Raw genomic sequence first — 24,369 nt, 5'->3', positions numbered from 1 at the left:
TCACTTGCCTAAAATTTCATTACTTTTGGTGACTAAAGTTTACCAACATAGTAAATGTTGGGCACATAGTTAAATGAAAAATAATAAAATGCCATCGTGCATGCAAAATAATAGCTCAACTTCTCAAATTTTTAAACAATGTTCATTAAAAATGGAAATTGAAAGTATCTCTATTTTTTTTTTGAGAGAGAAAGAGAATCAAAATTTGGCCCAAAAAATAAATACTTTTTTAGTAACAAAGATCTCTGAACTATTTTTGGCCGGTATTAGTCATTAAGCTAAAATTTGGTCGCTTTTTGCCCTTTTGTCGTTTCAGAGGCAATTATCTCGCTTGTAGAATATGATGCCTCTTTGTAGGTCTATTAGAATCATTAGGCATATTATATATCAAAAACTGGAATGTGAGCATGAAAATACTTGTGCTACACACAGGAATCAGCACCGAAAATTATTGAAGTAGGAAAGTTTTGCAAGCAAGGTAAAACCTGGACAATACTGAAGTTTAATAAAAAATGAAAAGTTTGTTTGTTTTCTTGTTTAGACTGTTCAAGAGCCGTGTAGCAGTCAAGGTAAGAAACATTTGTCAAGACTCCATTGCTGCGTAGTGAGTAGCCTCCCAATATATTAAATTTCCAATGATGTCAATATGTTCCCAAGGATGTTCCCTGTTATAGATGCAAGGATGAAGTCGATCTGGTGTTCGAAAAATAAAATCATTCATGAAACTGAATAAAATTTATTATTATTGAAAATTATATATTTTATAGGGATTCTGAAAATTATGCTACTTACCGGTTATTATGCATGATAAAAATAACCCTAACCCTTATACATAACACCTAAAAAATATGCATAACTTTTAATAATCATATTCCCCGAAACATATGTAATACACCTGACTCGAGCTTTAAAAAAATTCTTTCCAGTGATGGTTTATATAGTTTGACTGCAACGGTAAATTTATTTTATATTCTATTAATTTTTAGGCACTGATAGTTCTCCATTTGAAATGGAACGAGCTGAAACGAAAAAGCTTTTTGCCAGACGTAGACAATCATCTGCTCCTAGTTCTAAGTGAGAACATTTATCTTAGAATCATAAAGATGTTAAAAATCACAGCGAATTTCAGACTTGTTGCTTACCTCACTTGCATGTGTATGTGTGTGTAAACCTCCGTATTTCGTGACATGTATATATTATTCTATTTTGAGTTAAATGGTTACTTTGGCTACTGGTTCTTTTAAGCAAAGCCGGATTTACGCATTGGCAAACTCCGCGCTCGCCTAAGGAGAAATTTGGACGCCCAACGCGCTTTCCTGAATCTTCACAATAGGGTCTCGTTTTTAATTCACTTTTTTTAAGTTTTGTTGTGGTCTCTCCTAAGTGGTTTGACGAGTCTGGACGATTTTTTCGAGTGTTGCGGTACCGTTTTACCATTTTGTGCTGTTTAACACTCAGTCTTTTACTTAGCAGATCCCATCCGGTTCTGTATAATCTAGTAAACTCAGGTCGACTGAGGATTGCCCATAGCGGTCTTTAGCTAAATTTACGGCAGTTTATTTATAACCCAAATGTCAGTCAAATTTAACACGACCATTATTTTTTACTATCGTCGACCGTAGCATCAGACAATCTCGACGATAAAAAGTGACACTTCTTTAGTTTATTTCTTGCTGTTAATTATGGCTTCAGCTAGGCAAGCACAGGTGTATGTGGTGGATTTTAGCCACGGAGATTTATCAGGCAAAAACAGTTTTTGCTAGCTCAAAATAAGAAGAAGTGTCCTGCCTTCGCTACCTCTCGTTGCTAGGTAGGACACTCCATTGTAATTTTATGTCGATATCGTTCTGTTTACCAGTTTTATTTCACTTTTTACTTTCACAAAATTTGCCAGAGCGTAAAAAAGGAAAGTGCCGATGTGATAATAAACGCGGGAAAAAATAGTTTAACAATCGAAAAATTTTAAGGCTTGCTGATTGGTTAATTTATTCAGAAGTTATTCAAAAATTTGAAGCCATAGAGATACAGAAACATAGTCCGTATTTTGGTAAGACCTTAATGCGATAGTTTTCTCAGATAGACAGACAGACAGAATACGTGTATTTTTGTTATAGAAACTGTACTTTTCGAACTTTTTTTATGAAACATTGCCGATGTCCAAGTGATCAGTAATAAACCTCTCAAAACAAACGAGACGATAAGAATTGTGTAACTTTAACACATTGTAAAGCAAAATTAAATTTTAAACTTAATCTGGCGAATTCCCGTCATTTCTACCATTCCTGATAATTCGCAATTCACACTCAATCTTCAACTTGTTTAAATTTGCAACTCGCACATTTAATCTTTTCAACTCGTACTTCGAATTTGCAATTCACACTTTAATCTTCAACTGGTACTTTAAATTGGCAACTTGCAAATTCAATCTTCTATTCGTACTTAAACACTCTGGAACTAACTCTTAGAGTTTGTGTATCAGCTCGTTAAACATGTGTACCAACTCGTGAGTATCAACTCGTGTTTTAAAAACTATGTAACTAGTGCTTAGTTATCGGGGCATGACTTGTTGATGTTTATGCCCAAATTTATCTGCTTGATCATTCCGACAAAGCGACCTGTGCGTTTCGTGATTATGTGACGAGATGTGACGTCATTTCTGGGTTACTCGTAGTATTGACTGTGATGCAGATTCAATAAGTTTTTCTGACTGAGCTAATGCGCAGTTTGATATATGTGGGACAGAACACCAATCAAGGAAACCAATAAGAGCTTTAACTTCCGAAGGAAGAAAGTAACAAGTTAATCTATACTTAAAATTGCTATTCCCGACCATTCTCGCATTTTTCATTACAAAGCCATTTGATTTATAGTTTTAAAAGTAAAAATGATTTTGATTTTATCTATCAACTAACATCGAAATTGAACATAACAACTGGAAATTGTCGAAATACTGCTAAAGGTTAACTTTTATGCCCTTGACAACATCAGTACAAGTATTTTGCGCAAATAATTCATCCCTGGCAGAGCTTTCGGTGAAAATATACTGTGCAACTATAATGTTGATTTTTTGTAAATATTTATTAGACACTAGACTAAATCAGCTCCTAATTGATTTATAAAATTCAAAAACGTCAGATATATATTAAGAAAAATCATTCTAAAAAACCCGTATGTTCTTTCACGGCCTGGTAAATGTTTACAAAGCGTATCTTTTGTATATGCATGTATACAATCAACGTTGTATTTTCTTGCGAACTGGTTACCTTTCCACCGTCGGAAAGTACAAGCTTACACATACTTTTTTTTGTAATAAGAACATTCTTATATATTCCAAAAGCAACATGGCATATATATTTTTATGTCCAAATTTTGTCCCCCAGAAACGATAATTGCATTAACGGTTACCGCCATTATCGAACAAAACCCAAATTGGTTCGCTTATATTTTGTTCATTTGTGACGTCACGCGACGTAGATAGCTTGCAGGACTTATTTTAACACAAAAAAATTTCATATCAGAGTTGGATGCACGTAATACTTTTTTAAAGTGATAACTCATGTCTAAAACTCTAAAACTATATTTGTAGAGGTGAAACATTATTTTATTCTGATAAAGATATTTATTTCAAAATAATAAAATTTACTCTTAGACAATCGCAAAAGGCACAGTTTAGTATTTCCTCGCTCCGTTCCTTCAGACTGCGTTTTACATCTCCGCCGACTACATCACACAAGTTAGTATTTTGCGGAACAGAAGATCCTAATCGACACTGTCATGGCGGCGGCCGTAATACTACTTTAACCTGAAATATCTTGAGAACAAAAGCTCACAAATATAAAAAATATAATATAGTTCATATTCACATTTTAATGGACATTTTAAGCACAACTTGTTATCAATGGATAGTTCTTCTTAAAGACAAAAAAATCCGCATCCTTTTAAAAGTTTTTTCCCAACTAATAAATGATACATCATTCAATTTAAGGTAAAAAATAAACCAAAGAAAGAAATTCTTTAATTCTTAAAATTCATCCTGCACCAATTGGAAATAGTGATGAACAAGAAATTAGAAAAGTTTCGCACGTAAAGAGCTTGTCGTTACTGAGATTTGACATTTAATGTATTAAATAATAAAAATAGCCTAGCCTAAAAAACATTAAAAGGTTTACAGAAGTTTTGTTAGTCGTAAAGCAAATAAGTGAAATCCATTCTTGGGCTTCATCTTTGTGACACAGTCTTAAAACAGTATGTGCTCCTTCCATCTATCAAGCATCAACTTTTTGAATGTCTTATTAGCTAAACAGAAAAAAAATATTTAATTTATTGATAAACAAGCTCTACTTTTAGCTTGAGATAAAATTACTTTGGTAGAACTACTTTAAAGAAACATACACATGGTCGTTTAGCATATATATTTTTATGTAATATTTCGACCTCCGTATTGGAGGTCTTCATCAGACTATGCATGCTAGAATTGATTGGTAGAATTAATTTATGTAGAACATTATGTACAAAAACGGGGGATATAAGTAAAAAGAAGTACCTTAAGGGAAGAAAGGTTTGCACAAATTTAGTAATCTTTATTTCAGCAAACCTTTCGTCCGCAATGTTTTTTTTGCAATTATTTTTTCCCTAAACGTAGCTGGATTTCAGGAATAGCAAAATGTTTTGAAAAAATGTGAAAATCAACTTACAAAAAGTCAACCCACCTTGCTACTCAATTTTCTTAATATTTTAATTACAAAATCCTCTGTTTTTTTTTAAAAAAAAGAACTGCTTTGTCTTACAAACAGATAGCTTGAATTATAATATAAATAAACACTGCTGTGTTCTACACTTAGTATTCGTATTCTGTGTTTACTGCCCCTGCGTTAAAGAGAATGGGAGAACACTACATCTTGGTGTTACATGCTAATCGAGTAATAAAATCAAAGCTTACCATATATAATTTCCGTAAACCAATATTTTCGACGAGGCTGTGGCTTTCTTGTTGTCGTAACAACGGTTGATAAAGTTGCTAAAGGAATAACATAATAATTTTGTTTGACTGATAGTCTAAATTATATTCTGAATTCCGATGCATGAGTTTTTTCTTAGAACTTTAGAGTTAATTATATACCCTGTTATATGCAGTTTTTCTGTATAATTATATGTCGCATGCAAAACTTTTATAAAAGTTGCTATCCCCACATTTCAAAGCTTAGAAATCAGTGCGCATTACGTGAGAAAAAATATCAAAAACCTGCTCACTTACTCTCCTTGATAGGGTCAGTTACTGTAACAGTACTTGTGGTCAACACAGCAGGACTTCTTCTCCTGTCCAGATTCTCTCTCTGTGTTGGTTTTACGTAGCATTTACCATGCCATCGTCTGCAGAAAGGCTTCAATGGAGCCGTGCATGTTGTGCAAAATATGGTAGCAAGAATCGCTAAAATCAATCCTGAGGTTTTCATCCTTGTGCAGGTGTCCTCTGCCAAAGTTGTCTGATAAGTTGTCAACATGCTCCTTTTATAGGTAAGGTGAATGAAGTTAATTTGCTATTGACTGCCCCAATGATGTAACTTTATTGCCGGATGGAACAACATATTTGTCGAATTGAATTAAATGTTTTGTCTTCTTTTATTTTTTTTAAGATTTATCATCGAGGAGATTTCTGCGTCTAATTAAAGAGAAAATCGAAACTTCAAAAATATTTAATTGTGTGCGGAAAAAAACTAATTAACATTCTTGTGTTATTTAGTTAATTGCTAAGTTAGTCAATTAATTAATTATTTAGCGTCGGAAAAAAGTATACATGGACTTACTTCCGTAAAAGTATTCCTCTTAACATGATGACGTAATATTGTCTTGTTTACGATTAATAATTGCGATAATTAATCTAGTAATTTTTCTTTACATTTAGAGCAAGTTAAATTCCTTTAGCATGGACAGTTTTTTTAGCTATTCACAATTGACTATAAGTGCTATAATAATTAAAAATAATGATACACACTGTTTGTCTCTCTGCCCGTGAGCCAATTTAGGGACGGGAAAGGGGGTGTGTAAGTAATCAAAAACGCCGCTTTAATGGCACGAATAATCATAGTAATAATCCGAGTTTATGTAAATTTCGCTACTTTATGTCAACATGCGGTCAAAGATGCACGAAATAAAGATGCAGAAACTATGTATCATGAGCGTCCCTCGTGGAACTTTGCAGTTAAAAAAATCTTCGTAGTCGTATACTTTATTCAAGTGGCTCTATAGATATGTTTCTGATTTAGTCAGCTTTATAGTGCTAATCTTTATAAGAAAGCACTCTCTCATTTAAGCCTGATCTCTAAACAATTGCCATTACCTTCATCTTCTAAAAGTACTGGAATATGCAAAACATTTTATGTCACAGTGTGATGAGAAAGTTGAAGAAAATATATGTAGCATAAATATAACTTCCTCCAAGTTTATTTCAATGACGTTGAGTTAAATGTTTCAAAGTCCGCTTTGATTTTCTGATTGGATAGCATATTGAGCAAAGGAAAGAAGGAACCAGTCCTTTTTTCGACGACAAGAATTTTTTATCGCCTTCATATTTTAGGTCCAGTTTTACTTAACGAATTTTGATCTGTTCTCTATTTTAGCTAGATTATTGTGGAATATTTTGATAATTCCAACTAATTTCGATAAGTGAACAAAATAAACTATTTTTATTCTTGTCGAAGGGGAAGGAGATGAAGCAGAAGAGCATAATCAAAAAGAAAAGAAAAATTTAGTGGGTATTCTGCCAATCTTCCTCCAGGACATTCCTAAAGCAGCCGCTTACGAGACCAGATATATTGACACCAGACCGTAACACCAAAACTCGTCATACCCTACCCCTTGTGACGCATCATAACAAATCTAGAAACATCCACCCACCCTCCCCTTTGTTACGCATTATATCAAATCGTAAGACCTTATCTATTCTTTTCCTATAATACCAAAAACCTATATGTAACAGATAATCAGTCAAACCATTGCCCTAAAATGACAAAATCTATAACAGACACAAGATGACATTTTTTTTGTTATTTTTGCGTAATTCAAGGCAAGAAACAAATTTAAAATTTAGATGAGACTAAAATAACAAAAAATATCCGTAATACATAAAAATTCTCTGTCACACAACAAAGGATATTTCTGAGCATGCGTAGTTTTGTTTGTTTTGATTTTTATTTGAAAATTCACTTTTGCTGCAAAGTACAAGCAGTTTCTACTTTTTCGCAGCGCTATGTTTCGCTGTAAACTTTCAATCAAATAGAAAGCAACCTTCAGAGTTTTCAAAAATAACTGTCTGTGTTTTTTTTAAATTTGCCACACGCATTTTGTTTCGCGTAAAAATCAAAAAGATATGTTGCAGCTAATCCACCGCTGAATTCGCCATTTACAATTCGCTTCGTGAAAGTCCCACTTAACCCAAAGATTCGAAGTCCTTAAAAAAAATTTTGTTCTTCTAGGTTTCTGTGTTCGAGTCCTAACATAACAAATTTTACAACACATCTCATGAGAAAAATAATTCTAGCACAATCTGTTGTGACTTGTTTTATTCATTTAAAAATGTTAATCTCAATGGTCCAAACTTCAGCACCATTCTCTTAGAATGAATGAATTATAACTTCCAAAAAACACAGTAAATCACTTGCGCAAAGAGTCGAATCACCCTCGTCCACAGGGTTTTTTGTCTTTTGATATGAGAGAAGACGACGTCATTGTCATTGTTTGAATTAAAATTGTTTTGAAGTCATGTTAATTAGTCTGAGGTTTCCACTTCGGAATCTTATCAAGTTAATCATTTTACTTAGGTGAGATATGTGAGTGTATCACTTCGAGAGACAGATAGCAGGATCAGACAAATATTAGCTGTTGCAATGAACAGATGAAGTATACATTATTTCCACAGATTAATCAGACAAAATCGTCATAACAGGAGGAAAAAATGACAGCATGATGTGAAGTTACTCATCAATTATATTGCTTCCTCTAATTACAATCAAATATATGCAAGGATAACTTACATTTACTGTTGCTTCAAAAACAATTATGTAATTATGCATGTTTAAACAAGAATTCCTTAAATTGCGCACGTTTTGTAAAACAATTACTTGTGTGATTTTTTTCCGATGTCCGAAATAAGATAAAGCGATAGTAATTATTAGCTAAAGATATAAACACGCGTTTATGAATATGAACCCGTTGGATATTTGTCTTGATATAAAACTTTATAAACTAAAATACATTTTAATAATGAAACATTTAATAGCATAAACTTTCGAAAATAGGTACAGGTATTTTGCTATCACAAACTTCAAAGGCTTTCGGCGCTCGATATCTCGCCTATCCGTTAACTGAAACCTTTTCGTCCACTGTATAAATGCATTCCCAGGCCTTAGGCGGACCATCTACATTGTAATGCCTGCGGTCTATCCTACAGCTAAAGATGATAGGTAGAAAAAACTGCCAGGGAAACATAGATTTTTCCATAGGCAAACGCCTAGTGTTGTAAGTATCTCATGAGTTGTGCAACTAGATTGTAACTCCCCTTTGTTTCTCTCACTAATCAGTATTGAAGTAGCTCTCAATCTATGCCGTTAGAGCAGCTATCAATATCTCGCGTTAAAGCAATTGTAAATTTCTCGTGTTAGAGCAGCTATGAATCTGTGGTGTTAGTTAAAACAGCTCTCAATCTCTTGTATTAGAGCAACTCTCAATCTCTGATGTTAGAGCAGCTCTGAATCCCTGGTGTTGAAATAGCTCTCAATGTCTACTGTTTTAGAAGCCATCAATCTCTGGTGCTAGACCAGCTCTCAATCTCAGATGTTAGACCAGCTCTGAATCCCTGGTGTTGAAATAGCTCTCAATGTCTACTGTTTTAGAAGCCATCAATCTCTGGTGCTAGACCAGCTCTCAATCTCAGATGTTAGACCAGCTCTGAATCCCTGGTGTTGAGCAACAGAAAAATAACATAAAGATTCTGCGATCACGCTAGACTCCTAATGTGGTAAGTGTTCTAAAAAAAATGAAAATAACCACAGAATTAAGGCTTTAAGCTTAGTCATTATTCTAATCGCTATGTCCACTGAATTATGGCAATACTCCTGCTGGTCGAAGATTTATTGTCTTTCTCTTCCCTTAACTGTTGCGAAAGTTTGCTTCTTATTTAGTTATGATTTTCAATGTCAACCTTTTTTGTAAAAATGGTAATGATAGGAAAGAAATCCCCCTTAAACACGAGTACCCAAAGAATTTGTTGGCCGTTTTTTACTTAACACATTGCTATTTGAAAACATGAAGTGGGGGAGGGAGGGGGCTGGGTGGTTAATGCAATTTCCGTTAATCTAGAGGTGCTTTTTTAAAAAATCTCTCCTTAAACAAAACCATAGACTATAAAAGCCCCTGGAAACGAAATTTCTTTCTACGGTTCTGTAATAAAGTATATTCACGGACTGTATTAATACTAGACAAGTGCTATGTTGAGATAAATTTTAAAGAATAAATCTAAAATCAAGCGTAGGGGGACAGAAATAAGCAGCACTTTATAAAAGAATATTGCCTAACTACCTTTATGAATTTTCCGCACACAAAATACAAAAGGTAATAAAAAAAAATCTAACGAAAGTTTTATTCTTTGAATGGATTTCCTTTTTTATGGTGTTCTGTGGTGTATATGGTGTGCTTCGATAAACAAAGCAGAACATGTCATATTCCACGAATGTTCATTGTTTTCCAAAAAAATTACCTTATTATGCCACAGTCACGTTGCGTCATCTATAGCTATAAACGAATAATAATAAGAATATTAAAATAGTTAAATACACATTAAAAACACGATGAAAATAAATTGGCAAGGGTACAAACCGCAAAGAGGAACAAGACTTTTTTAGATATATAGTACACTATCAGCTGCATTCGTTGTTGCAAAAAATATTTTTTTTCCTAATTTGTTTAGGAAGTTGTTAACATAAGTTGCATACCAATTCGAATCAACTTTGTGACAGAACTCTAAAGCTATAATTATATTATGTGGGCGGAGATATCTCAACAAGGCATACTGAATCAAAGTTAACAACACACTTCGTCGATACGACCCTTTTATTTAACAAATCATATCATAAAAAACAAAAAAACATAGCGTTGGAGACCACTTGTGCATTAAAATCTCTTAAAATCAGAACAATTTACAACCTTATCCCCAGAGGTTCTTACCTTTTATGACATCGAGGCCGGTGGCGAAAAAACCCTGATTCAGACTGGCGAGTACTGTAATGCGATTGGTTTACAAGCAAAATAGATAATTTATTCGCACGTCATAATATATGCAACCACTTACTATTAAAGACTACAGATTTTGATACGAAATTATTGAAACATGCCAGTATTCCTAACTGTGATAAAAAAATAGTGAATCGAGCAGTTAATATTTTTATGAAATATGGTATTTTTGCATAATTCTTTTTAAACATTAGTAGAAAACATGAATTTTAGCAACTTAGGTGAGAAAAGACCTAAATCCTGCTGAGATGTACATAGATAGGTGTAATAAACCATTCCTTAATAAATAATAAATATTATTTTTCATTCATTTTTTTTTACTTAAAGAAACCAGTAGTCTTCACGAGTGTAGTTTTAGTCGATCCAGCTAAAAATGCATCTTCCAATTTTTAAAATCTAATATGGTCATATTAGTTGTCAAAAAGTTTAAAAATTTGTTGGTCTGTTATGCATAACTACCGTACACATAACACTTGTTCAAAAGTTATTCTGTTTATTCTATACCAGCAGCACAGGAATAAAAATTAATGGAAGCCATCCAAAAAAGTCACATGTAGCTGTCTAGCTAGTTTAATCAAAATTTAAAAATTCAGAAATTTTTGTTAACTTACATGTCAAAAAACACCACAAAATGCATAAGCAACTGAAATGAAATAATTCGTAAGACATATCTTGTTAAAGATTCTCATAAAAAGTACGAACCAAAGAAAAAATGTATGTATACAATATGACAAGAAACATATTTAAGTAATAAACAAGGAGATAAATCTTTAACCTCTCGAGTCATGCATTAAATTGCTAGGGTATTTTTTGCTCACAAGTTTCTTATCTAGTTGTTTTTAGCACCTAAAAGTATTTTACCAACACAGTTCGGAAATGTGAACCAGACATTCGATCTTTGGATTGTGTTCATCACTAGTGAATTTAGGACGCTAAAGCACCCTATATTGCTTTTCAAACGCCGTGTTGTTTCTGTGTCAGCTTTCGCCAAGTTCAACTGAGAAGTTTGCTAGCAAAGTAGAGGATCATAGCATAAATGTGAGACCTGACGGTTGGTAAGTTAGTTGCTCAATGTTTGACCCGGTTTCAAAACTAGTCTTAACAACTAGGTTGCTTATAAAAAATTAACTACCTAACATATATAAAACGTTGAAAGCATTCCATTTTATTCATCTATTTAGACTTTGTTTAAGTTTTTTTTTTCCTTATTGAAAATATATCTAGCTAGCTAGCTAGCTAGGTGCCACAAGACTTACCACTCTGTCCCAAAGAGGTACTTGACTTGTAAAATATAAAATTTGGCTAAAACGACATGCAAGTTATTAGACCAACTGGTAATTTTGCGGGAGGTCTTGGGTTCGAACTCCGACCAAATCATCCCAGAGACTACCAAAGTGTGATTCTATCCTTTCTGCTTAGCGCACAGCATGATAATCAGATTGACATGTTAGGAGGTTGTCTAGTTGAGCAATTGCTGTGCTTCCACAACTTTCGTAGCTCAAATGGGAGCTTTAAATGCACTAGGACCCCTGCACAGGACCCTTGTTGATAGCAGTACCAAAAAGGAACTGAAGAGGCTATAGTGGGTAAAACATTTTAATAGTTAATAATAGTATTTCGATTTTCTACGACGTGTTTTCCCTCAGGAAGAATGAGAATTCTGATAACTGAAGGGAAGAAACAAAAAACATTGTTTACGAAAGTATTTGACCAACACTGCCTTCCATTTACCACAAATATCCAAATTCTACTAGGAAAAAGTACAAATTCTACTAGGAACAAAATTATTTTTTGCTATTGTATATTTTTCCTTCCACAAGAAGCAGGCGCATTTCTTAAAGTGGGTGTTTAAAAGAGAGAGTCGTTTATAAAGGTTCTTTAAGTAACAACAATAAAGTCTTCTTTTACATCTTCATTTCAAAGTTTGAAGGAAGCGTTTTCTCCTTTAATGTCTTAATTTCGTGGATCCTCAACGACAGGATTTGTTTCTATATCTTTATCGTTGTCGCAATGTTGTTTTGTCCTTTAAAAGATCCTCTTCAGTCTCGTTGTTTTCCTTTAAAACGACAATTTAGTCGTCTTTACTGCTATTATTATTAATATTTAAATATATAACGCACAACCTTTAACTAAATCGATGATAATAACGTTTAATATCTTTTGCCAAGCGCTTACAATCCATCCCATAACTGGTTGCCTTTAGGCAGTTTTCAAAATGTGATTATTTCTTGGTGTAAGACGAACAGTTGAAGAGTCGAAAAGACAAGTATAAAATATTGGAACTTCATTACAAAGTAAATAAAAAAAAGATTTATAGAAAGTTTTTACGCTTTTTTTAGGATAATAAGAAATATTAATCACTTAATCAATATTGTCCCCAGGGTTTTTTTACACCTGTGATATTCTCACAGTACACGGCTCTGTAATAGCCATGGTCCTAATATCTATGGTACAATCCATCTTCGAGCATGTCTGTGGTTTTGTGCCACCACTCTCTCTCCGCCCTCCATCGCCTTGCTTTATAATTAACTAAATATAACTAGACATTTTTATTTAAAACGTGCATTCAATTAATTGTATTTGCCATCAGTTTGGATCAGAGCTATTATGAAGCAGTATCAAATCATAGGAATAGCCCTGACGCCAGGTTGCACCCTAATAACCACAGCAAAAACAATTGAAGCGCTTGTCATTTGTTTTTACACATGAAAAGGCATCTGATAATATTTTTCTATCAAACGGCCTTTCTAAGGGGCATCTATTAGAGGGACGCCTATTAGACGAGGCGTTAATTAGAGGGGCGTTTATTAATTTTTTTAGAATTTAGCAGAGGGTGATGCTTTTATGGAAAGAACGTTTAAAAAAGGTGGCGTTTGTAGAAGGTTTATGTATGATGAAATAAAACTGAACAGCAATTTATTATTGTGTACCATGGTTACCCTCGCACTGAAAAAAAGCCTGAATAATGCGTTCATTTCTTTAATTTAACTCATATTTCCAGAAACCATTGCGTACTTTATTTGACGAAATTACGACGGCCATTACTCTATTGCCGCGAGAGTTCCCTTTTTAATGAGCTATCATTTTGTGCATATTAACATATTAAACATCTTTGGGATATTTGATTAAAACATTCTCTTACATAGACAGTGTATATTGAAGTGCGTACTAAGATAATAGATAATCTCACAAGAGTTGATATTTGGCATGAAATAAGTGTTTGACTATCTGTCACGTCTGCAAGACACATGTAAAAGTTCTCCGTAAAAGGTCTTCTTTGGTCTAGCAAAGTTAAAGCCAGCTTTGTAATAAGCGAGCCATGCAAGTCGATGGTGAATCTTATCATCCTTGGTCTTTTGTTTAGCAGCATCTTCGAGCTTCTTACTTGAACGTCTTTCTTTTAACTGGATATCCAACGCTCTACCCTCGTAATGTAACGAATTGTCTAGTAGATAAGCCGACTTTTGTGGCATGTATCCATTCGCAAGTATTAAAGCATACTTTTGTTGCCACTTTTCCTTAACAACATCAACCAACTTTTTTAGTTTATTTAAGCATGCCTGTAATGAAAACAAAATAGATATCACTCCTAAAATATGCAACATTGTTCAGGATCTATAAGGTATTTCTCATTAAAACCCACAATTTAAATCGCGAGTTAAATGCTTTGAGAAAATATTACAAACCTTAGTGGTTAGAACGGTCTTGTTATTGTACAGCTTTAGAAATGTGCTGGGTTTAACCTTTTCCAGCTGACTTGCTTCTGCCTTATTGATAAAAGGTCCACTTGCTAAAATACTTTGTTCGAAGACATTAGGTAGACGGATAAAATCTAAATCAATGTCCATCCTTTGTAACGAAGCAACCTGTATAAAAACAAGTGCAGCTATACATGCTATACAATTTAACCGCATTGCGTTTTTAATTTGTAGAAAAGTTTTGTGTTTCAGTATGTTTTCTAAAGACGCCACAGAATCTTTGCAATCGTTCAATGTACACCAATTTCGGTTGTCTCGGTATTTATACCTTTCAATATTTCCTATTACCGTGTAGAGAAAAAGCTGCACGCCTCGGCAAGATAACGTGGGGAAAATTATTTCCGTAACTTTTTCCTTCCCGCAAGCCCATCCTTAAATTATCATAAAAACCATACCCCAAAACTAAACTTAATATACGATTATTCTTAATTTGTGAAATGTTATATGATGCAATAATTCTAAGGCACATTTACGCTGCTTTTGTTTCCATTACAACTAAAATGATAACCAACAAAGGGTGTGTATTACTTCGGTGAGTTTTTTCCATATCAACTCAAACCAAATAACAGATTAACATCAGTTATTCTTTTTTTATTGATCACTTAAAGATAACTTTCCATAATTTAGACGTCGAAATCTTATTTCAAAAACAAATTCGCTGTTACTGATATTCAAAGAACCTTTTCTTTTTCAGCTGTATTTAAGATAAAATCACACATTGTTGATTTGATACGTGATTAAATAAGACCAACACACGAAGATAAATATTATATAACCCTGCGTTTCTTTGTAACGTAAACACAGTTTTTAAAAAAAGTAATTTGAGAAAGTGGGTCCAAAAAGATGGTTTACTCCAATTAATCATATAAAAATTGAAAGTTAACACATAATAGGGGTTTACACAATTAGTTTATGATAGTGAAGAAACATAGCAAGATAGAGAAAAATAAAATAAACCGAACAGTAAATAAGAAAATTACAGGAAGGAATTAAGTCATTTTTTTGCGGAAATTAGTTTTTACAAAAAAAAGATTAAAGCAAAGAAAAAAACTATACGGCACCGCCTTGTGTTGAAGAGGAATTATCCACTTGTGGTAAATTGATATTGGAATATTGTCTTACCCAGGAATAGATAAATCTGAACGTTTTAAAGCATTCGACAAGTGTGCAAAGTTTCCTCACCTAAACATAAATAGCTGGGCATTTAATGGAATCTATGTGACGTTTACAAGCTAAACTACGTGTGTGTGATCTTTCTGCATTGTCACGGAAGAAAACCTCACATGCTCGGTATGTACTTCTGACTTCCATGTAATAGCCGTATCTAAGTCTCTGAGGTATAGGGCCTAAAAAATTTGGCATGCAGGTGCATAATAGATAAATAATAAAAACTCAGGAAGTATCATAACCATGGAGCATAGCTGAAAACAGTTATAAAATAACCGTCAGGAAAATTATTATATCGTTTGATATAAAGAATTGCCGTTACTTAATTTACAAGGACACTTGTGTTATACGTGGTACCACTTATTTTAAAAATTATTCTTAAAGTGTCTCACTGAATAAGTAACCAGGGTTAGTACTATTAGAGTTATAGCCATATCTAATAAGTGCGCAACCTCGTTTTAAGGGCTTATGTTTTTCTTATTCAAAATCCACCAAGACAAAAACCACGGAAGCACAACCACTACGTTAGTGAGTCCAGGCGATGATGTTATTGCAACTTCATCCTAGATTTCTTAAGCGGATGTTGTAGAAGAATTAGGGAGCAAGAAAATGATTGAGAGGATGAGGTGATGACGTGGTTTCAATCAAAGAAATATTTGATCCTGTTGTAGAAAAGGCTTCAGATAATATGCTTTAACTAGATATGTTGAAATATACTCCTATATTCACCGACAAAGGCGGCAGATGAAAAGACTTATTTTCAGTGTAAATTGGCTACGTGAAAAAGAGAGAATAAAATCTCTCAAGCAAAAAAAATTATAGGTTGTTTAACTCCATCTAATGTGTAATATTTCATAAACATGAAAAAAAAAAGTATTCTGGTCATTTGAATGTGAAGTCTAACGCACCCTCGATACCTTTGCATTCTAAATAAAAAATTTATTTTTTTTGAGAATTTTCTTTTCTTTATCCTTTTCTATTTTGAACATTTTTTTTGTTTCTTGCGATTTGGAGACAGAAGAGTACACTGTTGTTTGCAAAAAAAAGTAACACACGCCCCTTTACCAAATACAGGCATATTTTAAAAGGAACCAATCAACAAAAAACACTGCTAAAATTTTTAGCCAATTTAAGATTAGACAAAAAACAAAAAACAAAAAGATCACATCAATAAGTTTAACAGATTTGACATTGTGTAACTTCTTTTCGTGCTCTTATTTATGAAAATGAACCTCTCTTCCAAGTTTTAATCGAAATAAATAATCCTTCTGGCGTATAAGGCAACAATGTGTCGTTAAATACGACAATCATTAGTGGATAGCGGTATTTTTTGTAAAAATCTGGGACTTTCTCTCACTTTCTGGTAAGCAACTTTCAATTAACATATCTGTCGTGTAATTGCTCAGTAACACAAGCCGAATGCCAAAAAATAAGTATTTTTTAAAAAATAACCACGACATATGGAGAATGTCATCCCAAAGATCAATTGATGCTTCAAAAAATGAACAAAAGGTAGCATAAAATAGTAACCTAGCAGCCATTTCAGACAAATGAATGTATTGTCAATGAAGAGCAATGTGTATAAATAGGTTGAATTTTTTAATCAATCGCTGCTATGCAACACTGGTGACATTGTGCTATATACATTTTGCATGCCAGGCCAATGAATCCTTTTTTATAGTCATTTATATAGAAATTTAAATGCAAAATTAAAACCTTGAGCTTAAGATTGTGAAATTCCAATTGATGGGCTCAATAACATTTTCATTCCATAAATCCACTTGTCAGCATTGTACGTCACAGTTAATGCAAATTCTTGAAATACCGCTTATTTATCACGACATCAAGTTAAAGTGACTTTCAGTCAACTAAATCGTCAATTTTTATGAGGAACTTGGAAAGGACAGTTTTGGCATGTGTGAAATAATGTTACACCAAAATGTAAACAAAAACTCTCTAGCCAGCGACATTGTGTCAATTTTATCTGAAAAGAATGACAAAATAAAATTACTTAATATATGTATTTATACACATTTGCAATTTGCGTTCTTGCAAAATTCTTCTTTTTATGCAGGTTTCGTCATTATTTTCTGCAATGAAGTCTGTCGATGCAATTTCACTTATTGAAATTGAAATATTTGTAAAATTTTCGATACAAAAATGTTACAAATAATATACAAATTATTTATTTATATTATTTTACAAATAAATACAAATATTATACAAGGCTTTGTTGAATTATACATATTAACATATCCTTTTTTTGACATTGGGCGGTTTTATTAGACTATTAGACGTTATTCTTATGCCACTAGTTATTTCATATGTTATATTATTTTTTTATCATTTATGTTGCTAACTAGCTATTGTTGCTTAGAAAGTTTAAACTAATTTTTGTTCCAAATAAATTTGTAGTTTGCCGTTTTCATTAGACTGAACAAGAAGGTTTAAAAAACCTCCTTGGATTGAAGTTAGTTTTCCTATATGCGATAAAAAAATTAACCGTGTAAAGTTTCAAGGTCATCTGACCCTGCGGACCTAACTTATATCGGCAAGCGAAAAAAATTACGACATCACGCACTTAAAATCTCTGTGTAATTCTAATGTTGCTAGGACAGGCAAAAGATCCAGTGATTCATTGTATCTCAAGGATTTATGTTACATAATAGAAAGCATAGTGTAAATTCAGTTGTTAAGGGGTATGAAAATAAAGAAATAAGAAGCCTTTACTAGCTATAAATAGCTTTGCGATTGGTAATTTCAGCTGACTTCAGTTGGCTTACTATAAGTCTGTCAGCACACCACGTTTGTACGTTAAAATTCAACATGTTGTGGATGAAGAGTATTTTCGTGGCAACTAACTTGTTTATTTTCATGCACATGATTTCACCGCGCGGAATAAACCATTTAAATTTTACCCGAATACCTGATGTGAACGAGCAAAGTATTCTTGCAAGCGGACCGTTCATAAAACCAGTGAATTCGACCAACCTAAAAAAAGTGACACCAACTAATTTTCTCAAGCTACACAACAACTGGGATATTAGGACAACGGAGGTAAGTTATATCTTTGCATGAAATGCAAAACTCGTCAATTCTTATCAGTCTTAATTGTAAAAAATTTGCATCATGGAAGAAATAATAAAATTGCATACCTCTGTTAAAACTTTCCTTAACTTTGTTTTCAAGATTTTCTGCAAGCTAAAATCTTTAACTTTCTATTATTATAATAATTAATGCTTAAACTCTAATATCTTCCAGCCATTTGAACATTTCTCTTTGCATTTTTGTACCTTGCCAACGTGGTTCCATAGGTATTCACAAACCAAATTGCAGTAACTAGATGTGTCCTTTAAAACAAAATCATAAAACTATATCATTGTATCAACTAACAAAAAACAAAAAATAACAAAACTTTGTCATTGCAATTAGAAACTTGTATAATAAATGCTCGAAAGAGAACTAACGCTATTCTGACCGGGGTTTTGTGGGCTTTGTATATCCGGAGGTGGGTGGGCCAACGGATAAAAAGAAGGAGGACGAAGGAGACCTTGTATTGCCACAAAACTTCGCAGTTTGGAGAAATAAAATTTGAATAACGCTATTCGGGCTAAAATGACATCATCCAAACACAGAAATATTAAAACAATGGTACTTCAAAATAAGAAAAATGCAATTACAAATGTTTTGTAAAATGTAAGAATATGACTTCGGTACTATTAATAAAGACATTTAAAAATATACTAGTCAGTGACCCGTGAAAAATCCACGGGTTCGCCCATCCTTTTTATACAGCATTGCGTGCGTGTCGCTACTTGCGGTACCATTTTGCGTGACGGACAGACGTATACGGGTAAGATGTTTTCACAAAATCTTTTTTTCTCCAATTTCTGTTATTCGATCAGTTTCCAAAAAACCTTAAGGATACTGTAAGGGAAAGTAAGAATGATTTTTTAATCACGATATCTCCTTGACATATCTCTAATATATTCCAAGATATCTCAATTTCTATTCAACGTTCGTTTAACTCACATTATCCATCCTATTTGACATTTGTGTTCGCACAACATTTGTCAACAGTGTTTGCATTTCCTTTCAAATGTTACACTAACGGGTACTCTATTTTTTAAAAGTGGAATTGCGACATTTTGTATGCCTATCTTTCCCTTCTGCATTTTTACATTCAAAAGTATTTGATTTATCTATCATTTCTTGCTGTTTGTTTTTCGTAGAAATGCTTAAGAAGACTTAAAGATTTGGTTAGCATAGTTGAACAAAAATTTCATCAGAAATACACATTAGTGCTGCTAGCTGGCTACAAGAATGTTAAATTGGCCCTTCTATTCGCTCATTCACTACATTATGAAGGGAGAGCATTGGATTTAAAATTAGAAAGAAGAACTTCAAATAACCATAAGGAAAAATACGTAAACAATGCAGTTGCAAGGAACAATAAAATTCATCATCGATTTGCCTGGTTTGCATACAAGAAAGCAGGTTTTAACTTCGTTAAAGTTGCAAAGAATCATTATGGCGAACACGTGCATGTATCTTGCAGGCGATAATTGCTTTATTGCATACATTTGGTAAATTAAGCAGATTTATACATTTATTCTATCATACATTTGGAATATTACGAAAAAGAAGTCTTCCTAATAAAAGAAAAAATGTTATCTATATAATAATACAGTAGACTCCCGGTTATTCAAACCTGCACTTATTCGAAATTCTCGGTTATTCGAAGCGATTTTCATTCCCCTTGAATTTTCTAACTCGTTTTAGAGTAAATCTCTCTCAGTTATTCAAACTTCAGTTATTCGAAAATTCGTTTATTCAAAGTGGTTTTCTAGCCCCCTTGGCTCAATATTCTCTCAGTTATTTTAAATTTTTGACAATAGCTGGAGTAAAAGTGAGAATTTTCAACTTCAAACACTTTTTATAAAAGAAAAATAGTCTTTATTCCTAAAAATAAAACTATGTACAAATCAATTTTTTTAAAAGTTGAATGCTTTCACCATTTCCAGAAAATTCAAGCAAGCAAGGGATTCGCATTCCTTTCTCATCACCCATATTTATCACCTTACCTGTGACTTTCACAAAACAACTATTCAATGGATCTGATCCTAGGAAGTAAATTATAGTGTTTGCATATTTTCTACTTAGTCCCTTTGGTAAGTGACCTACTACGTTATTCTCCTTGTCGTCAAGGACAGCCACAGCATATTTTTCTCGACTTCATTTATAGGCTCCATTCGTGTTTTAAGAACTTGTTCAATAACAGGTTGCCACTTGCTTCGGTACACATGAAACCCCATAACTGTTGAAGTTGTTTCAAAGTTCCTTAGAATAATTATCTCCATCAGATCTTTATTGTTTACTATCAATGACATAAGATCCATAATGATTTCGTTACTTCTCTTCGACTGCTGTAGGAAATTTCATTGAATACTTTTGATGCAATGCAATGACATTTTTTTTTAAAAAAACATTTGACAACCTTCTTTATACCGCAATGACATCTGCATCATCAAACATTGTAAGGAGTTGTTAAAATAGTTCGACATGGCAACCTGGAGAAAGAAAGTTGTCTTGACCATCAAGGAAAAGTATCTCGCTCTGAAAGGACTTGAAGAAAAAGGAATAACAAAAACTAGTATAGCTGAAAAGTATGGTGTTCCGCCAAGTACCTTACATACTGGGTCAAAAACAAAGAAGACATAATCAGTAGTCATGAGTCAGGCAAATATGGAGCTAAGAGACAAAAACTAAGCTCTGGTAAACACGATCAGATTGATAAAGCTATGTAGAAATGGTTCATGAATGCACGTGAAAGAAATGTACCAATTAGTGGCCATATTCTTCGAGAGAAAACATTTGAATTTGCTAAGTTCAATGTAACAGATTTCAAAGCCTCTGAAGGATGGCTTGATCGCTGGAAAAATAGAAATAACGTTGTACCTCGTGCCATATCAGGAGAAGAAAAGTCGTGCACACCCGAAATGACAGCAAGCTGGGAGCAAACACATTTACTCACAATCCTATCAAGATATGAATTAAAAGATATCTACATTGCTGACGAATTTGGTTTATTTTACCAGCAGCTTCCAACAAAATTAATTAAAAGCATTTTATCGCTCTAATGTTGTTAAGCGTCAGCTCAAATACATCGATGATGATGTATCCATATTTACAGTAATTAATTGCTTTAAGAAAGCAGGTATCTCGAAAGAAACACAAACTGCAAGTATTAATAATGAGGATGACCAATTTAAATCACTTGCAGAAAACATCAACGAGCTGAAAAAGCGTGGTTTAGTAGACGATAGATTTGATGCTGATGAATTCATCGACATAGATTTTGAGATTTCTACAAACAATAAAACTATTTTGACCGATGAAGAATAGTTGAATCCATTGTTAATGATACTGACGGCAAGAGCGTAGAGGAGGAAGTCGAAAATTATGAGGAAATCGAAGTAAACGATGTCCCTCCACAAAAACCAACATTATTGGAGATAGAGGATGCCCTGGAGTTGATCCTTTAATGGTCCTTTTTTAACCAATCTTTTAAATGCTGTGTAATATAAAAATTTTTGTTGACGTTTATACATTTAAAAAAATATTTTAAAGTATTTTTAGCGATGTATAATTCTTAAACAAACAATTTTTAACATTTTGGCTGCCACGCACATTGTGATCATTAGTTAGCTAGATAGATAGCCAATTTGTAGTTCATCCTAACCAATATTTTTCTTTCTAACGTTTTGTGTTACTAGTCGTTAGCCCGTGGAAAAATCCACGGGTTCGCCCGTCCTATTTATACCGCATTGCGTGCGTTTCGCTACTTGTGCAGCTAAGCTACCATTTTGTGTGACGGACGGATGGACGGACGGGCGGACGGACAGTAAAAATTAATATCGCCAAAACTTTATAACGGATTATTGCGTGTTTAAGTACATTGTTAACCCAGGGTTCGCAATATAATGCTTTTTGAATTTACAATTTTTTATGGCAAAAATATGTAATCACGTCCATCGTGCTTATTGAGAAAATAAAAATGCAGTGAGTAAATTAGATTTAAAAAAACGAAAAGTATAGTAGATCTTCATAAGCGATCATCAGTGTGGGACCACGTGGTTTTCAATAACTCCCGTTTTCTATGCTTAATGGCTATAATACCTAATAAGTTTTTATATTCGTTTATTAAATACCTGCTTGTCACAGTTTACGTTCCATATGTCTCTAAGCCGGGGGTCATATTGCTTTGACTACTTTTATCGACACACGTTTATAATTTAACTTCTATTGTCATTTGAATTTTTAAACATCTTATAAACGACTATTGTCACCACTTCGAATGTAAATATATGCGCAAATTCGACCCTCAAACATCCAACCATGTTCGGTATACGTGTTAATAAGTTTGGATTATATGAAAGAAACTTTATATAATTACAAACAAATACAACACCCACGATTAAACTGAAATAAATATCTAGGTGAGTCAGCATTCCATACACAGCATATGTACAATTATATTTAGAAAACTATAGAAGGTTTGGTTAACTGAATAAATAGTGCATTAATTCCCTGCATCGTACGAAATAAATATTTGAAATTGTGTTATGTTTTTTATAGCATTTAACTGTAACACAATTAATTCGGACAAATTAACATGGCTAAAAGTGAACTTTCTGTTAAAGATCAGCAAATTAAAACCGAGATTTTGGCACTGTTCAACACCATTTCATGGGCATTGATGTAGAGTGTATTAATGCAAACCAATTCTATTAAAACAATTGATGAGGTATTGCGGATTAAATTTGTCACTGCATATATCAAATTCATCCTATGTTTAAATATACACTAACTGCACTGTCATATCGCTGAACGGTTTCGCAAAACCTCATTGATGGACTTAGCATTTGGAAATCTTAATCTGATTAAGAATAGGAATATTATAGTCACAATTCGTATTATCATGGTGACGTAGAATATTCACAACAAAGACATAAGGTGCCAAGGAGCAGATATAACTTTGAATAATTATTGTGTGTGGCGTTACGAAAAAAATCATTAAATAAACCATATAAACATAGGATGATATAATTTTGAAATATTATTAAGTGTGTCACGTTAAAAATAAAAAGTAATTAACAATATACTTCACGACGTTCGACGGCCATTTTCAAGTATTCAAGTCCTAATACGATATGTTTAAATATACAATAACTACACGTCGAACTGCCGAAACGTCGTGAAGTATATTGTTAATTACTTTTTATTTTTAACGTGACACACCTAATAATATTTCAAAGTTATATCATCCTATGTTTATATGGTTTATTTAATGATCCTGATTTATAATAATAAGGGTGGAAAAGAACCCTCTTCAGTCAAACAAGTAATTTTAATCAAAAAAAATATCGCTATATCGGCAAGAAAATTATTTTATAATTTTAGCGGTATAAAGATATAATGTTCCGTTTTTAAAGAAATATTAATACAACATTTAAACATCGCTGTATTAAGAAAATCGCAAAAACCGCAAATACGACAAAAGGACAAGAATTGGCGCCATTGGATTGCATCCCATTTAATCTGATCATTAACATATACTAAACAAACGTGTATAGCTCTAACTAATTCAAAACCATACACTTCTCTTATACTTCATAATGCATTACTTACCGCGATGTACAAAATTCCAGCAATGCGTTTTACGATCACATTATTATGTAGTTTATTCCATTCAGGTTGGGGTATTTTATGTATGTAAAAAGTTCCCTGGAGAACAATTGGGAAAAAAAATTTTTGAATGAAACAATGCAGTTTAAAATGCCGTCAGCATATAAATCCTACAAAAGAGTATCAAATTATCAAAAAACACACATGGAATGCGTAAAAGATGACTTTGGAATTATAAAAAATGGCATTTAAATAAACAACATTTTGACAATTTTTTTTCATGACTACCTGTTTACCAATGAATCACTATGACAACAAGCATGACGATATCATACCGAAAATATTGAAAACTGGTCTAAAGCTAATTACAAATGATGTAAAAATACCACAATTCAGCGTCTAGAACAGTATACTTTAGAAGAAAAATTGGGAGGAACGAGGGAGTGTACAACACAGTGGATATATAAAACAC

The 24,369-nt window shown here is 33.1% G+C and overlaps 2 protein-coding genes across 4 annotated transcripts; both read right to left on the bottom strand.

The window, feature by feature from the left end:
* Positions 1 to 3,154: 3,154 nt before the first annotated feature.
* LOC130622228 (uncharacterized) lies at positions 3,155 to 5,654 on the bottom strand. Its single transcript, XM_057437667.1, has 3 exons — positions 5,255 to 5,654; positions 4,940 to 5,017; positions 3,155 to 4,296 (listed from the first exon to the last, which is right to left on the bottom strand). The coding sequence occupies exons 1-3, from the start codon at positions 5,499 to 5,501 to the stop codon at positions 4,238 to 4,240; spliced, it is 384 nt and encodes a 127-aa protein (XP_057293650.1). The 5' UTR covers positions 5,502 to 5,654; the 3' UTR covers positions 3,155 to 4,237.
* Positions 5,655 to 13,194: 7,540 nt separating this feature from the next.
* Positions 13,195 to 24,134, bottom strand: LOC130622439 (tiggy-winkle hedgehog protein-like). 3 transcript variants are annotated; one of them, XM_057437902.1, is made up of 6 exons: positions 23,901 to 24,134; positions 18,365 to 18,559; positions 18,136 to 18,200; positions 15,165 to 15,224; positions 13,971 to 14,150; positions 13,195 to 13,844 (listed from the first exon to the last, which is right to left on the bottom strand). In XM_057437902.1, the coding sequence occupies exons 5-6, from the start codon at positions 14,130 to 14,132 to the stop codon at positions 13,509 to 13,511; spliced, it is 498 nt and encodes a 165-aa protein (XP_057293885.1). In that variant the 5' UTR covers positions 14,133 to 14,150; positions 15,165 to 15,224; positions 18,136 to 18,200; positions 18,365 to 18,559; positions 23,901 to 24,134; the 3' UTR covers positions 13,195 to 13,508. The 3 variants fall into 3 exon arrangements, with proteins under 3 accessions (XP_057293885.1, XP_057293884.1, XP_057293886.1); XM_057437901.1 differs by lacking the exon at positions 15,165 to 15,224 and having other exon boundaries at positions 23,901 to 24,133; XM_057437903.1 differs by lacking the exons at positions 15,165 to 15,224; positions 18,136 to 18,200; positions 18,365 to 18,559; positions 23,901 to 24,134 and adding an exon at positions 14,571 to 14,701.
* Positions 24,135 to 24,369: the final 235 nt, after the last annotated feature.

The sequence above is a fragment of the Hydractinia symbiolongicarpus genome, chromosome 12 (assembly GCF_029227915.1).
Source record: "Hydractinia symbiolongicarpus strain clone_291-10 chromosome 12, HSymV2.1, whole genome shotgun sequence".
Lineage (NCBI taxonomy): Eukaryota > Metazoa > Cnidaria > Hydrozoa > Anthoathecata > Hydractiniidae > Hydractinia > Hydractinia symbiolongicarpus.
This window is presented reverse-complemented; position numbering and strand designations above follow the sequence as displayed.

Bases quoted from the DNA above. Each gene is read 5' to 3' on its own strand.
- LOC130622439 (XM_057437902.1), bottom strand. From the start codon at position 14,132: ATGGACATTGATTTAGATTTTATCCGTCTACCTAATGTCTTCGAACAA. The intron at 13,845-13,970 runs GTTTGTAATATT...TTTTCATTACAG, and splicing joins AGACCGTTCTAACCACTAAG to GCATGCTTAAATAAACTAAA.
- LOC130622228 (XM_057437667.1), bottom strand. From the start codon at position 5,501: ATGTTGACAACTTATCAGACAACTTTGGCAGAGGACACCTGCACAAGG. The intron at 5,018-5,254 runs GTAAGTGAGCAG...TTATTCCTTTAG, and splicing joins AACTGACCCTATCAAGGAGA to CAACTTTATCAACCGTTGTT. The intron at 4,297-4,939 runs GTAAGCTTTGAT...TTTTCTGTTTAG, and splicing joins GTTTACGGAAATTATATATG to CTAATAAGACATTCAAAAAG.